Source organism: Fusarium phalaenopsidis (genome assembly GCF_050370095.1).
Source record: "Fusarium phalaenopsidis strain FUZ10S chromosome Unknown contig_32296, whole genome shotgun sequence".
Taxonomy (NCBI): domain Eukaryota; kingdom Fungi; phylum Ascomycota; class Sordariomycetes; order Hypocreales; family Nectriaceae; genus Fusarium; species Fusarium phalaenopsidis.
Window position 1 is genome coordinate 651,692 of NW_028145408.1, and position 15,050 is coordinate 666,741.

The 15,050-nt window shown below is 51.9% G+C and overlaps 6 protein-coding genes across 6 annotated transcripts; 5 read left to right on the forward strand and 1 right to left on the reverse strand.

The window, feature by feature from the left end:
• Positions 1 to 874: 874 nt before the first annotated feature.
• Positions 875 to 2,926, forward strand: LRP88_05795 (uncharacterized protein; the record flags this gene model as incomplete). The annotated part of the gene is made up of 1 exon (XM_083242340.1): positions 875 to 2,926. One exon carries the CDS (start codon positions 875 to 877, stop codon positions 2,924 to 2,926), a length of 2,052 nt encoding a protein of 683 aa, XP_083101276.1.
• A 373-nt stretch (positions 2,927 to 3,299) lies between these two features.
• Positions 3,300 to 4,994, forward strand: LRP88_05796 (bZIP transcription factor; the record flags this gene model as incomplete). The annotated part of the gene is made up of 3 exons (XM_083242341.1): positions 3,300 to 3,364; positions 3,432 to 4,172; positions 4,220 to 4,994. 3 exons carry the CDS (start codon positions 3,300 to 3,302, stop codon positions 4,992 to 4,994), a joined length of 1,581 nt encoding a protein of 526 aa, XP_083101277.1.
• An 88-nt stretch (positions 4,995 to 5,082) lies between these two features.
• On the reverse strand, positions 5,083 to 6,303 carry LRP88_05797 (alpha-hydroxy acid oxidase; the record flags this gene model as incomplete). The annotated part of the gene is made up of 3 exons (XM_083242342.1): positions 5,083 to 5,235; positions 5,285 to 6,168; positions 6,216 to 6,303. 3 exons carry the CDS (start codon positions 6,301 to 6,303, stop codon positions 5,083 to 5,085), a joined length of 1,125 nt encoding a protein of 374 aa, XP_083101278.1.
• Positions 6,304 to 7,631: 1,328 nt separating this feature from the next.
• Positions 7,632 to 8,450, forward strand: LRP88_05798 (uncharacterized protein; the record flags this gene model as incomplete). The annotated part of the gene is made up of 3 exons (XM_083242343.1): positions 7,632 to 7,914; positions 7,970 to 8,288; positions 8,354 to 8,450. 3 exons carry the CDS (start codon positions 7,632 to 7,634, stop codon positions 8,448 to 8,450), a joined length of 699 nt encoding a protein of 232 aa, XP_083101279.1.
• A 726-nt stretch (positions 8,451 to 9,176) lies between these two features.
• Positions 9,177 to 10,567, forward strand: LRP88_05799 (transcription factor domain-containing protein; the record flags this gene model as incomplete). Its single annotated transcript, XM_083242344.1, has 3 exons — positions 9,177 to 9,642; positions 9,691 to 10,388; positions 10,535 to 10,567. The coding sequence occupies 3 exons, from the start codon at positions 9,177 to 9,179 to the stop codon at positions 10,565 to 10,567; spliced, it is 1,197 nt and encodes a 398-aa protein (XP_083101280.1).
• A 1,264-nt stretch (positions 10,568 to 11,831) lies between these two features.
• On the forward strand, positions 11,832 to 13,542 carry LRP88_05800 (amino acid permease-domain-containing protein; the record flags this gene model as incomplete). The annotated part of the gene is made up of 3 exons (XM_083242345.1): positions 11,832 to 12,941; positions 12,990 to 13,342; positions 13,413 to 13,542. The coding sequence occupies 3 exons, from the start codon at positions 11,832 to 11,834 to the stop codon at positions 13,540 to 13,542; spliced, it is 1,593 nt and encodes a 530-aa protein (XP_083101281.1).
• Between the last annotated feature and the right edge of the window lie 1,508 nt (positions 13,543 to 15,050).

Genomic DNA, 15,050 nt, shown 5'->3' on the forward strand with positions numbered 1-15,050 from the left:
TCCAGCGCTTTACAATCTTATGCGTAGTCGATGGTGTCGTTTTAAACTCTTGCGCGACATCGCGGTGGGTTCTTCCCTTGCTGATCTCATTGATAATAAGAGCTCTTTGAACCTCATTAAATTCTTGGTTTCGTCGTCGATTTGCGCTTATAATGGTACCAAAAGTAGGCTGAGAAGACATAATTTGAACAAATTGTGTGAGGTTAAAGATGCAACACGTGTCGGAGGGTGACGCGCCGGATGACGCGGTGTGGGGTTTTGTTCGCAGACTTTTGACCCGTAATTTTAATTGGTCAGATTTAAAAGTCACTCAAAGACCAACCCCACTGATGCTTCTATCACATTCGTCAACGTTCAGAACAACCGATGAGATCTTGAGCTGTTACTTGAAAGAGCCTCTCATTTAAGAGGTAAAATATTTCTCACAAAGGATTTAATATTCATTGCACCTCATGTTGTCTGCTGCTCGCAAACAAATACTTTACCTCGTTTTACGGTAGCTGAAGTATAGGGTAGCGCTTCGACCTTCCACCCCAACCTCCGCTTCGACTTTCCATCCCTGTACTCTTTCGCAACATCGCGACACTGATACCACCACACAACTGCCTATATCCCATCGTCAAAACAATGCACATGACACGATCCCCCAAATTTCGGCCTCTTTTACGTATCTTTTATCTATAGAAACCTGGGAATTCCCACGTTGAATGTGGCCGCCGGCGCGCCGGCCAAGATGGGGGGCGAGTGCCTTCAGTCAGGGATAAATACCCTCAACAACCATCGACAACTTGATCGGCATTCCAAACTCAGAATCATCACTGGCTATATCCTGACCGATCCTCACCTATTATTCTACACATCCTAGAACCAAGCCATGGCAATATCACGCATCAACCTCGTTGACGCCAACATCGCCGACCTGAGAAAGGCCCTCGACTCAGGAGCCATCACCAGCGTCGAACTCGTCTCCCTCTACCTCCACAGAATCGGCTACTATGACTGCCGCGGTCCCTCCTTCAACTCAGTCTGCGTCCTCAACCGCAACGTCTTCCAAGAAGCCCAAGAGTCAGACAACTACCGCGCCTCTCATCCTCCTCGTCCGCTCGAGGGTATTCCCTACACCGTCAAGGATAGCTTCAAGGTCAAGGGCATGACCGTGGCTGCTGGATCACCTGCGTTTGCGGATCTTATTGCTTCTGAAGATGCTGCCATTGTCAAGTCCCTCCGTGAGGCTGGAGCTATCCTCATTGGCAAGACCAACATGCCGCCGATGGCCGACGGCGGCTCTCAACGCGGCGTCTACGGAAGAGCAGAAAGTCCCTACAACCTCACCTACATGGCCACCGCATTTGCATCTGGATCATCCAACGGTTGTGGGGCATCAACAACAGCGAGTTTCGCCGCATTCGGACTCGCCGGGGAGACCGTCTCATCAGGTCGAGCCCCTGCATCCAACAACTCTCTGGTTGGCTACTCACCGAGCTGGGGTGTGCTACCCAACAGGGGACAGTGGCCTCTCTATCCCACCTGCGATGTTATTGTTCCTCATACACGGTCCATGACAGATCTCTTTGATGTTCTCAATGTTGCTGTAGCCGATGATGCCGAGTCATCAAAGGGAGTCGACTTTTGGCGGAATCAGACCTATGTTCATGTCCCAAAGCCCTCAGAAGTCCGTCCAACGGATTATCACACCCTTGAAGAGGTAACCTCCCTTCAAGGAAAGAGAATCGCCGTTCCAAAATGCTTCCTCGGCATCGAAGGATTCGAACCAACATCTTTCTGCTCAGATTCAGTCCTAAACCTCTGGAAGATTACATGCGCCAACCTCGAAGCCCTCGGAGCCACAATCGTCGAAACAGATTTCCCTATCCTCGAACAATACACGAAGAAGGATTTTCCCGGCCAGAGCTCCAACGTGCCCGGCATGTCCAAGGAGTGGGTGAGCATTGAAAGATGTCAGATGATCGCCACAGCCTGGGATGATTTCCTCCGAGAAAACAACGACGTCAAGATTCCAAGCCTTCCCGCTGCAGACCCCGACAAGATCCATCCCCTCGTCGCGCCGATGGACGATCCGACCTTGCACACCGAGTCCCAAAACCAAGTACGATACGTCGACATGATCGAAGCGGTCCGCGAACGAGACGGAACATTGTACACGTTCCCCGAGTGTGAAGAAGCCGCCAAGGCCCTCGACGCGATGCGAAAGACACTATATGAGGAGTGGATGGATTCCAACGGGTATGACCTCGTGGCTTTCCCAACCAACGGTGACGTGGCGTATGCAGACGCAGACGAGACGTTTGAGTCCATGACGGATGCTCTTCGTCCGGGTGTTTTGTACTCCAACGGAGGAAGAGCATTCAAGCATCTTGGTATCCCCTGCATCACAGTACCAATGGGAAAGATGGCAGACAAGGGCATGCCCGTTGGTGTCACCTTTTGTTCCAAGGCATGGCAAGATCAAGATCTTCTCAGATATGCTTTTGCGTACGAGACTGGGTCTAGGAGAAGAGTCACCCCCCTGTTGGCACCTCCTCTAGCTTCAGATGAGATTTATCTCTCCCCCTCTATTCAGGAGACATTCAAAGATGCCGTTCCTGGCTTGGCCATCACCTCAACAACCACTCGAAAAGACCAAGACAAGGCCAATCATGTCCGCACCGTCGAAATCAACGGCACAATCGAGACAAAAAACCCCAACGTCCAAGTGACATGCGTGACGGTCTTTGTCAACGGTCAACCTTCCAATGCCATGACAGTTGAGGGAAACACCTGGACTTTCAAGGATCGTCTCACAAGACCCAAGAGGGCGGAGCGGTTCCCAACGCCGAGGACTGTGCCCAAGGATCAGTTCATGATTGTTGTTGTGGCCAAGGGGTCTAATGGGCGGTGTGCGGCGGAACTTGTGGTGATTGATTGAGTGTATATAGTTTCTTTGGATAGAGGAGTTTTGATAATAATGCCAATCTCGATGCAGACATGTTGTGTTGGGTTTGATAGTCTTCCATCACAGACTTTATATTAGCAATGCATCCGCCCTTGCTCAAGAAATGCCTACAACTATGCCAATGGGTCATATAAAGCCATCCATTGATTGATTTCCCGATATCCATGGGGGATGGAGTTGACCGGCTCCACACCTCCTCTCTGACATAACAAGATGTGACTAACACGCAAGACGAGTCAGTTCCATCTCCCAAGACAGGCGAGGCCATCTAATGCCCTTTGTCATCAGTTCACTCGTAATATCTACTTGCCGCTGACCAAAGCTCCTCGTTTCCCTGAAGCCCACCATGCCCAGGGCATCGTCAGCGACTGATGCACCAGCCACTGACGCATCCACCGTGTCGCAGAAGAGGTAAAAGAAGAAAGAAAAAAAGACCTCCCTGAGGCTCGATGCACAACTCGGCCGCTGACAACACCAGGCTACGCAATCGGTTATCCCAGCAAGCATTCAGGAAGCGACAGAGCGCCTACATCAAAGACTTGGAGAGACGCCTAGAAATCAGGGGCAGTGACGGAGATGGGCGAATCGCCAGGCTGGAGAGGGATAACCGGGCTCTGCGGGCGCAGCTCACGTCGGCTATTAGCAAGCTCGAGCGCATACAGCTGACGCTGAGGTCGCTGTGCAACTCGATGATGAGCCATGTATCTCATGGTAAGGAGGATGATGCTCAACTCGAGCCGCATCTGGACGATGATAGTGAGGGCGATCCGACAAAGGTAACCCAGCCAACAGCACAAGGCCAGCCCTTGACAGCCCCGTCATCCGACACTGCTGGTCATGATAATAGCGAGACGTCAATACCCGAGCCTGGACAGGACCAAGGCTTCCTCCTCCCGTCAATGCCGCCCGATACCATCATGCCAGCAGATGACCAAATGGAGCAGGGAGACGACCACAATAGTCTGGTGGTGTCCGGCAGCCAAGAGCCATTCACAGACCTGGACATGTCGCTTTTTGTTGAAGAATGCTCCCCAGTGAGAAGCTTGCCGGGAATCTGGACGTATCACTATCAGATGGGCCCTTCAAACTTCCAAACCCGGAGACCCAGCTTGAAAAAGACGAGTATGGCACTCGCGAGTACCAACTCTTCATTCTCAGATCATATGCAGATGATCAGGGCCTGTCTCGTCAAGAAATGGACCAAACTTCGTTCCACACCGTAAGCTACCCAACTCCAACCCTTGCATGTCTACTAACATGCGACAGAGACGGGCTCCGACTCTCAGTCACAGTCATGCTGTCCCTCTTCCATAGCCTCAGCCGTCCCGCAGCTCTCGCTTGGTACACGGCCACCAAGTTCCAGGACAACGTAGCCGACCTACTCCTCTGGCAGATGGACCGCTCCCGTCATGTCTACTCGCGCCTCCACGCGAGCTACAGGCCTTCAGCCCTCCAGCTTCTGGAGGAGTACCCCTCCATCATCGACTGGTGTCCGTTCCCGACCGTCAGGGACAAGCTCATCCTCCTGCACTCTGCGAACCCCTGTCTGGACCAGATCATCTGCGACATCGCAACCGCGTATGTGGTTGAAGTTGACGCGGGGAGGCTACTACTTGGTCATTCAGGTCAAGGGTACATCCGTGTCTGGGACTTGGTGTGTGCCTTGGAGGGAGACGACGATGATGATGACGATGCCAACCCATGCGACTTGATAGATGACGGGATCCCATTCTTTCTTCCTGCGCCCAGCATGGAATGCCTCTTTGAGACTCAATGTGCTAGGGAAGCCTTCAAGGCCCTGGGCTTAGATGACGGAGTTCCGCGGTTCAAGATTGACCCCAGCTTCTTCATCCAGTACCCCGAGTTGTATGACCCTGGCGCCGACATCATAGCCACGGGTGTTCCCATTGCACCCACGATCCAGACGACGATACCTCTTCCTACGTTGCCAAGGCAGGAAACGGTCAGTATCTATCAGAACGTCGCGGATTGGTGCGTCAGCGCCATCTCCAAGGCGTCCCTGGCGCAGATAGTATCATGATACTTTGCAATGCAGAAATGGATGTAAGCAGGCTTCCAAGAGACACTTTAAAGGAACCTGCAATTGATCTCAATACATGCGTCAAAACCTATAGCCTTGCGAGCGGTCCATCTCTCGACGCCACCCCAAGCGACACAGGAGTGATATCAGCGATGCTTCTGCACCCACAAAGCTGCATGCACCGCTTGAACTCGTCGTAGAGAATTTCCAGAGTCTTGGAAACCCCTGCCTCTCCATCATACTATACGGTGTCAGCTGGATGCTCTTGGTCATGGGATACGAGCACTCACCGCCAGACCCCAGATGACTGGGCGCCCAATCCACACGCACTTGGCCCCGAGAGCCAACGCCTTGAATATATCCATCCCGCTGCGGATCCCACCGTCAACATGAATCTCTATTCTGCCTCTTGCTGCCCGGACACACTCGGGCAGCGCGTCAATGGTGGCCGGCGCCTGATCAAGCTGCCTCCCCCCGTGGTTACTAACGACGACGCCATCACAGCCATGCTGAATCGCCATCTCAACGTCCTCGGCAGTCAAGACGCCCTTGATCCAGATCTCCATCTTGGTCACGCTCCGAAGCCAGGGGATCTCTTTGACCCACGAGTGCGAGTCCGAGTTGAAGCCTGTGAAGCCGTCGTCGTGAGTCTGGGCTCGGATCACCTCTGATGTCCGCTCGAGCATGGGAAGTTGTAGGCCTTGGGGGACTCTGAAGTCGTTGCGGACCTCATTGTATCTCACCCCAAGCACTGGACTATCCGCTGTGAGGAACATGGCAGCGCATCCAGCCTCCTCCGCGCGTCTTATAATGCGCAGCTGCGCGGAGCGATCCCGCATCGTGTATAGTTGCATAGCGTGCTGCAAAGGCCCAACCTCCAACCCAGCAGCTCGCACATCTTCAACAGCGTAGTTTGAGAAGGAAGACACCCCCATGTGAACTCCTCGCCTGGCACAAGCCCGGCTCGTGGCAAGTTCCCCATCAGCATGTGCCATGGCCTGGATGCCAGCAGGCGCCACGCAGAGCGGAAAGGGAATTCTCTGTCCGAGCACCATCGTTGTCGTATCAACCCTGGACACATCAACAAGGACTCGAGGTCGCAGACGATACTTTGTGTAAGCCGTCACGTTCTCGTTAACTGTGACTTGATCGAACGAGCCGGCATCGAAGAACTCTTCACAACTCGTCAGTTGTCACACCGGTGCGCTTGGATGGGCTCACCTCTTGCAGTGGTCGAGAGCTTCTCCGAGGCTGCCCGCCTAATGTCATTGATTCTGAGCATCAGCTTTTGATCGACGTTGGAAACCATTTTGGCGAGTGTGAGCTGGGTAACGAGTAGAGCTCTGGGCTTTGGTTCTCTGTCTATAGCTGGCCAGCCAGGTTTATACCAAGTGCTTTCCCATCGAGCCCTCGCATATCGGCCCCATCCGCCTCTGCAGATATGGTAATGACTAATTGTTGGTTACGTGGTTGTGGCCAAGAGAGAGGTGACTATACCAAGGTTGACTATCAAGTCAAGCCTCATAGAATTTCCGTCTACAACCAAAATCCAGGCAGTCAAGAAGTACAAAACCTCTTCCTTTATCATTTGCTATAAAGAATTTACTGGTCTCTTCATCAAACGTCACCCAAACTCGTCTCATCATGTCTGCGAACGCAGTCTTCTGCCCCAACGCACCAACTCCGCCGCCCTTTCTCTCACAAGCCATATCACTAGGGAACTTGGTCTTTTGCTCCGGTCAGGTGGCTATCGATCCAAAAACCGGAGCGCTTGTAAAGGGGACAGTGGGCAATAGAACGGTTGGTTCTTTTCCCACAGCCTTGAACTCATGCTTACTCGGTGCATCCTTTAGAGACAAATCCTGCTTAACCTCGGTGCTGTCCTGGGCGCAGCTGATTCCAGTCTGGAGAATATCATCAAGGCCAACATCTATCTCACCAATATCCAAGACTTTCACGAGGTGAATGATGCCTACGTTTCTTTCTTTCCGGGTCTGAAGCCTGTAATAACCACTGATCCCGAGCAGTCGACGTCGTAGTGCTGATAGAGTGTACAGGCAAGGACGTGCGTGGGAGTACGCGAGCTTCCCTTAGGAACTGATGTTGAGATCGAGTGTGTTGCTGGCAAAAGGACGCCAGCAGGGGGTCATTTGTAATTGAGTCTAGTATGCCACCTGTTTAGTAGCATTACTGCAGTTTCTTGCGGGATAGCACAACAGGATGCTGGCATGAGCTTTTCCAATGACTCGAACTGGCCAGCATAATATCGCTTCTGCGAGTTTGTATGTCATCATGTAGCCTTGTGCTGTACCTCATTCCTCCTAAGGAACCGCATGTCAACCGTAATTGCTTCCTGTTCTCTCCTTGTCATGTTTATGCGCAGGTATCCAGTTAACAAAGCACTGCACCACTTCCTAGCCACTCGGCAACTGTCACTGCGTCCAGTTTCATTCTTCATTATTACTAGATGCATCATGACGCCGCGAGACCTCACGTGGGCATAGGCTCGGTCTCAGACTCCAACTTTCATTAATGACTAATAAGATGTTATTAATGACACTTCATCATGCCCCTATAAAGGTGAATCAGCATCACACCATCAGACTCAACCCTTGGCTACCCCAGATTGTATCCAAAATGACAACAGCTCTAGCCAGACTCCGGACAGTGGCTGCAAAGCACAAACTCGCCTGCGTCACAGCCTGGGACTTCCCCAGCGGCTTACTCGCAGAGACGGCGGGAATTGACTTGGTTCTGGTCGGCGACAGCCTCGGAATCACGGCTCTGGGCTATGATGATACAAAGAAGGTCACGTTGGATGAGATGGTGCATCATACAAGCGCAGTCGCCCGAGCTTTCAAGACGGGGTTTCTTCTGGCTGATCTTCCTTTTGGCTCCTACGAGAAATCCACCAAGCATGGTGAGCCCCCTACAAGTGCTGAGCAGCAGTCATTCTACAACTCACAATGTCATAGCTATCGAGTCTGCTGTCAGATTGGTCAAGGAGGGTGGAGCTCATGGAGTCAAGCTCGAGGGAGGCAGCGACGTGAGCCCTACCATCCAGGCCATCTCCAAAGTGGGCATCCCTGTCATTGCACACATCGGTCTCACGCCACAGAGGGATCTAGACGCTTCCAAGCAGAGACACGGCAGCAGTGACGCCTCGGCAGAGCTTCTCTCTGACGCCAGGAGCGTCCAGAACGCCGGTGCTGTGGCCGTCGTTCTCGAGGCCGTCGCTTCACAAACAGCAGCAGAGATCACCAGTGCGTTAGAGATTCCCACCATCGGGATTGGGTAAGAGTGACTCTGGGGCTTGGTTACGTGGCATCTACTCTAGCTGACGTCCATTACCACGGTAGATCCGGCCCCAAGTGCTCCGGTCAGCTCGCGCTGCAGACCGAGATGCTCGGATTTCAGAAATCACTATTTCCTGAGCAAGTATTCGTCGAGACCTGATGCTGGAGCTCAACTAACGAGAACAACCACAGATGGCACAAGCGATATGCTGACGTTGGCGACATGAGCGTGCGAGCACTGCGCACATTCTCAAGGGAAGCTCAAGATGGCGAGTTTCCAACAGAGTAGGCAATCCGATTTGCTTAGTCTCTCCCTCAAAGGTGTTTTTAGAGACTCAGTACTGCATTGTGTGGCCTATTACAATTTATATGCTCTTGGTGGACAGACGTGAACCTCGGGAGTTCCAGTAAATCACAAGCTGGCTGCCTCTGGAGCGATGCAAATAACATGCTGATATGTTGCAACGTGTATCATACCGCAGTCTAGAGGGGTCTATGAGTTTCAGCCCCCTGGTGCTTGAGATGAATGGCAGATAAGAAAAGAAATACAAGCCAAGATTCAAATTATGTGTTGGACTATCACAACTATCATGGCATCAGTTCCAAGTCAACAAACCCCACGTACCTGAAAGTTAAACATCATGACTAGGACCAGGTGGTTTGTCCGAGTCAGGTCAGTGATATCCCAGCCACCCAATACCATCCCATCCCCTATCTCTAACCTCGGACCATCACGAGTCAAAACCTCCCTAGTCTCCTGAACTAGGTTCACCAGCCAAGACTGTCAAAAGCTCCACATCCCCCACAAATCCATTTCCCACCTTGAACCTCCATTTCCCACCTTGAACCTCCATTTCCCACCTTGCATCCTCTCAAGCACGATACAATGACACGAGGACGCAGGGGCTGCTGGACTTGTCGCATCCGCCATAGAAAATGCGACGAGCAAGTCCCCGACTGCAAAGAGTGCACCGACAGACACATCGAATGCCACGGCTACGATCTCGACGCGCCGGAATGGATGGCCGACGAGGCCCTCCTGCAGGAAGAACTACAACGCATCAAGGCCGCTGTCAAGGAGAACTTTCGGCGCGTCAAGAGGGTCCAGAATAGGCGGCTCGCTCAGGCGACCGCTCAGGCTGCGCAGGTGTCGAGGGCGAGTGCTGCTGCTAGGCTCAAGGATGATGCTGCTGTTGCTTCTACTTCGGATTCGCAGGCGAGGAACACGACGTTTAGAGAGGCGCAGTATCTTGTTCATTACCTGGATTACATATTTCCTATCCAGTATACATTCTACGTTGATGCGCCTGAAGAAGGAGGACGAGGATGGTTATTTTTCCTTCTCGAGCGAAGTATGCATCTCTCTTCAAACCAATCAAATTGCTACTAACATATCAAAGGTGCTCCTCTACGCAATGCTGCTCTTACACTATCTGCATTCCATCAACACATCTCCTCACCATACCGAACCGAAAATCAAGAAGATGAACTCCTCAACTATCACACAAAGGCACTACAAGAACTTCGACAAATAATAGGTCGTCGAGAAGTAGGCGGATTCGCCGACAGCCGCGAAGAATGGCTCGAGTTTCTAGCAGGCGGCATGTTTCTAATAAGTTTCGAGGTAAACACTCTCCCCAACCTTTCTCACCCCATACTGATAATTCAGGTCTTTCAAGGAGGCACAAGCAACTGGGAACCACACTTCAACGCCCTCGTATCCGTCGCCAACGACCTAACACCCTCCGAATTCGACTTTCACCCTCCAGACCCCTCGAGCCCAGACTTTGACTTTCTTCGGGGCATGAACACGGCGCAAAAGTTTCTCCTGGCGAATCTCCTCTGGATCGATGTCCTGGCCCCTGTCTCGACGGGTGCATCTCCGAAATTGCCATATCGCGAGTGGCTCGATGCTGGCAAGATTGACATGTCGAGAGTCATGGGGTGTCAGAACTCTATTATGATTGCGATTGGTGATCTTGTGGCGGTTGATTCAAAGGCTGGTTCCATGAGCACCGAGACATTACAAGAAAGCATTCTCGAGCTCGAGAAACAAATATTTGACGGAATGGAAGCAGCTCTGGAAGTCGAATCAGCGGTGAGTTCATCACTGCCTCAAACTATCAAAATCTAACAAATATCAGGCAAAGCAGTCAACAACAGTAACACGTTCAGTAACCCACCTCTTCGCAACCTCAGCCCTTGTCCAACTCTATACCCTAGCATCAGAATACGGCCTAACAGCGCCCGATCCGCACCAAGCAGTCTTGCGAGTAATCGAAGTCCTGGAGCAGATGCCCGCCAACATCTCACTACGTGGGACACCGTGGCCTTTGTGCGTAGCTGGGTCGATGGCACTTCCTCCGCAGCAACAGTATTTTGACGATCTACTCAAGGGGCTGCTGAGTAGGTCGGAAGCTGGGTTTACAAATTGTGGGACGGTGTATCGTATTGTTAAGCATGCTTGGAAGCAGAGGGAGCAGTATCCGGATAAGCTTTGGAGTGCAAGACATGCGATGGCGGATATGGGAGTATGTGCTATTATGATATGAATAGCAAGCTCCAAGGTGAAAGCAAAGAAAGGTAGGGCGTCACGGTATCGAAGGTAGTGTATGATTAATAGGCAGCGTGTTCTGGGGAGTTTTGAAGAGCTCACGTCTAGTTTGAAGGCTCAGGACAGATAGTAGCCATACGATGAGCACCAGCGTGGGAGACAACGAATTTGTCTAATGAAGGGAATATGCTTCTCGAAATACTCCAATGCAGGTCACGGCTTCATTTTATGCAAATAGTCTTCACAAGATGACTCCAGCAAAGAAGGGTTCCACGCGTTGGAAAAATTCCATCTGATGATCGCAAACTACTTATTGGCGAGGACATAGCTATCCAATACGTATCATGAAATAAATTAGCAATGAACCTAGGAACGTGTGAGCATGTGAAAGTCGTTAACAAGGGTGCTAGAGTGGGAGGTTATCCCGCTGTGTTCGGTGTTGATCTTATCACGCCTTACCCTACAGACACGCGTTATTGGGGAATTATTAATAGCTTTCATTCCCAACGTTGCGTCGGGGACTTTTTGATTTGACGTTTAATATGGGAAGTATGATGTCATTCTTCGATATGGGGGTCAATCTCTCAATACCACTCTTATCTCGGTTGTTTGAGCAGCAACAGTGATATCTGCAAGCTGACGCAACAGTGAACAAGCAAAGGCGCAGTACAGCATCACAACTCTCTCAAATCACATATCAACACGTAAATAATTAATAAAATGCACCTCTTTCTTATACTTCAAGCCATCAAGTTTCACAATCATCTGAAACAAAGCTTACGACACGTGTTGATGCCAGACCCCCCAACCGATCGCGTCATCCTCATCACGCCTGACGAACAACACCATCACAGCCCATCACACGCCAAGGAACATCCGGATGTCTCGCAGCTTATCAACCATGTCCTCGATCACGTCTTCACCCATACCTCTTATAAACCCATGCCCCCCAAGGCTTGGTAAAGAGGGATCATCATCGCAAATGTCATGACACGAAACGTTTCTCAAGAGCAGCCGCTGCTGCAGCGGCAGTCAAGTCAAGATTCATATGGCTCTGTTGACAAGACACCCACGTCACCTCCGAGCTCCGTAGACGAAGGCGAAATCGCCGTTGGAGCTGTTGAACCCTCGCGCTCCCTCGAAGACGACGTACTCCCCGAGACGTCGCCGATCGGCCGGACCCTCTCGTGGCAGAGCGCCTACATCCTCGTTATCTCGCGCGTCGTCGGGAGCGGCATCTTTGCGACTCCAGGCACAATCGTTCAATCTGTCGGAAGCCCTGGTTTGTCTCTGCTCCTATGGGTCGTTGGAGCTGCCATCGGCGCGTGCGGGTTGGCAGTGTCCCTCGAGTACGGGTGCATGCTTCCGAGATCTGGAGGCGACAAGGTCTTTATCGAGTTTACATATCGACGACCACGATTGCTCGCGTCCACATTATTCGCGATATACGCCGTGCTACTTGGCTTCACGGCCAGTAACTGTATCATCTTTGCGCAATACACGCTCTTCGCCTTTGGCATCAACAAAGATGATGACTTCTGGAGCAAAACCCTCGCAGTCGGGCTTTTGACAGCCGTGACCATAATCCACGGAGTATTCCCCAAGACGGGAATCAGGATCCAAAACTTCCTTGGCTGGATAAAAATCGCCATCATCCTGTTCATGATCCTCTCGGGCTTCTACGTCGTCCTCTTCCGTCCCAACATCGACGCCGTGCCCCAGGGTCAACTCGCATGGGAGCACCTCTGGGATGATAGCAGCTGGAACTGGGGCGTCATCGCGACTTCGCTCTTTAAAGTCTTTTACTCGTACGCTGGTCTTGATAATGTGACCAATGTGATGAACGAGGTCAAGAATCCCGTGCGGACCTTGAGGTCTGTCGCGTTGACGGCTCTGGCGACGGCGTGCGGCATGTATCTCCTCATCAACGTCGCATACTTCCTTGTGGTGCCCATCGACGACATCAGAGGCAGTGGTGAACTCGTTGCAGCGCTCTTCTTTGAGAAGCTCTTTGGAGAGAGCTTCGGTCGCAAGGTGCTTCCTATGGCAGTTGCTTCATCTGCCATCGGCAACGTCCTCGTGGTAGCATTCGCCATGGTACTGTAGACTCACCAACCACTTCAAACACAAACTAACAACCATCAGGCCCGAATCAAGCAAGAAATCGCCCGACAAGGCTTCCTCCCCTACTCATCCCTCCTCTCCTCCTCGCGCCCCTTCAACTCCCCCCTAGGCGGGTTCCTAATCCACTACATCCCCTCCTTCCTAGTAATGGTGCTCCCCACCGGGGACATCTACTCCCTGGTGCTCGAGATCGACGGCTACGCCGGGCAGATGATCGCGCTGGCGGTGGCCATCGGCCTCGTCAAGCTCCGGGTGGAGAGGCCGGACCTGAAGCGTCCGTTCAGGGCGTGGCTGCCGGCCGTGTTTCTAAGGATAGCGCTGAGCTGTGCGCTGTTGGCTGCGCCGTTCTTCCGGCCTCCGGATGAGACGGCGACGTATGCAGTTGTGGGATTGAGCATGTAAGTCACTGGCCTCTTGTGTGAAAGTCAATGCTAACAGTTACAGATTCGCTTTGGGTGTTGTATACTGGTACATGTGGACAATCGCGATTCCTCGCTGGCGAGGAACCAAGCTGGAGGAGGAAACCCACGTGCTAGAAGATGGGACCACCATCACCAAGCTAAGATATCAGTAGACGGCCATCCGTCGGTGGCATCCGTAGAACACAGCCGATAGAAACAAATGGCATCTCTCGTCACCGTACACTGCCGTCTTACCGTGAGCCGATTCTTGGCACAGCCTCTAACAAAACAACCAGCTCATGTTAGCGTAGGGGAGCCCAAACGAACAGGGGCATGATCCCAGCTCGTGTTTCTCTGCCCAGATCTGGCAGCGCTTATCATTGTTGATCCGCTCTCGACTCTTCAAGACTGCCCCATCTTGACTCACGCTGAAACTCGTGCGCCCCCCTTATCTGCCGGCAGTCTTTCGGTTTGATTTGCTTCTTTCAAGAGTCTCCACAGGGACAAACGTTGAACGGGGCAGCACATGAAAGAATCCGTGCCTTGTGAGCTCAGCTGGGCAGAACCGTAGAGAGGAACAGCATCCTTGCCAGGGCAGAGCAGGGCAAGGCAGACTCGGCTCATTCGATGACCCGTGCCAACAAACAAATCTTGCAAACATTTTGCGGGTCTCTCGGCAGAAACATTGATATTACCTCTCTTAAGAGATCAAAAACATGGGGAAAAGCACCTTTCGGCCGAGCATCTTTTAAGAATGCACATCGTCATTCCTTTCCCCAGCTTGACACTGCGAATCCTCAATAGTCTCCGATAAAGACACTCGATAGACCCGATTGATGATGACTCTGACAGGAGACAGTCTCACGCCGGTTAGCAAGCCACAGTCCAAAAAACAGCCTCCTGGCGCCGACATGATTTAAAATTACACAGAGCGTTTTTAGACTGTCCCCACTTGGAACTTGTTTGGCCAAGAACTTGTAGGGCAGAGACAAAACAGGTTCCGCGGGAGATGGGCAGATGAACCTTGTTTTTCTGGAAAGAGACCGGTTCTTTGCTTTCGCTATTCTCCGAGATTGTCGGTCGTCGGCCATCGCGGTCTACGGTAGGCGAGGTCTGTTAGTGCTGTGTAGTGCAAGCTATGATGCTGCAAAAATACGCGCCCAGTCAAAAAAAAGTGGTGGAGATTCGTGGCGTTGGGCTACTCGCCTCACAAGAGGTTGTATCAGCTTGTCAGGAGGAGAGAAGAAGAAAGAAAGAAAGAAAGAAAGAAAGAAAGAAAGAAAGGAGTCTGACTGCTTACACAAGCTCTTCATAACTCGTAATCATCGTCTTTCACAGATAACAGCCACAAAAACGACTTCTTCTCCAACATCTCCATCTTCATCCAGCCTTGCGTTTCAGACTCCGGTATGTCTCTCCCTACTCAGCCCCAACACCAACATCCCCTCTTTCTCCATCTCCCTCTTCCTTCAATTTCACGGTACCACGCCGTCGGTCCCGACGTTGACAAAACCTTCTCGCCCCAGTCGTCAACCGAACCCCTGACTAACTAAGCGGGGATGGGTCTCTAGGGGCCCACGCATACAGGGATCACCAACCAGGGCTTGACCAGCTTCCTAACCGCCACCCAGCTGAACTATCGATTCTTCCTATTAGGGAGGCGTCGATAGCCTCAGCGCTT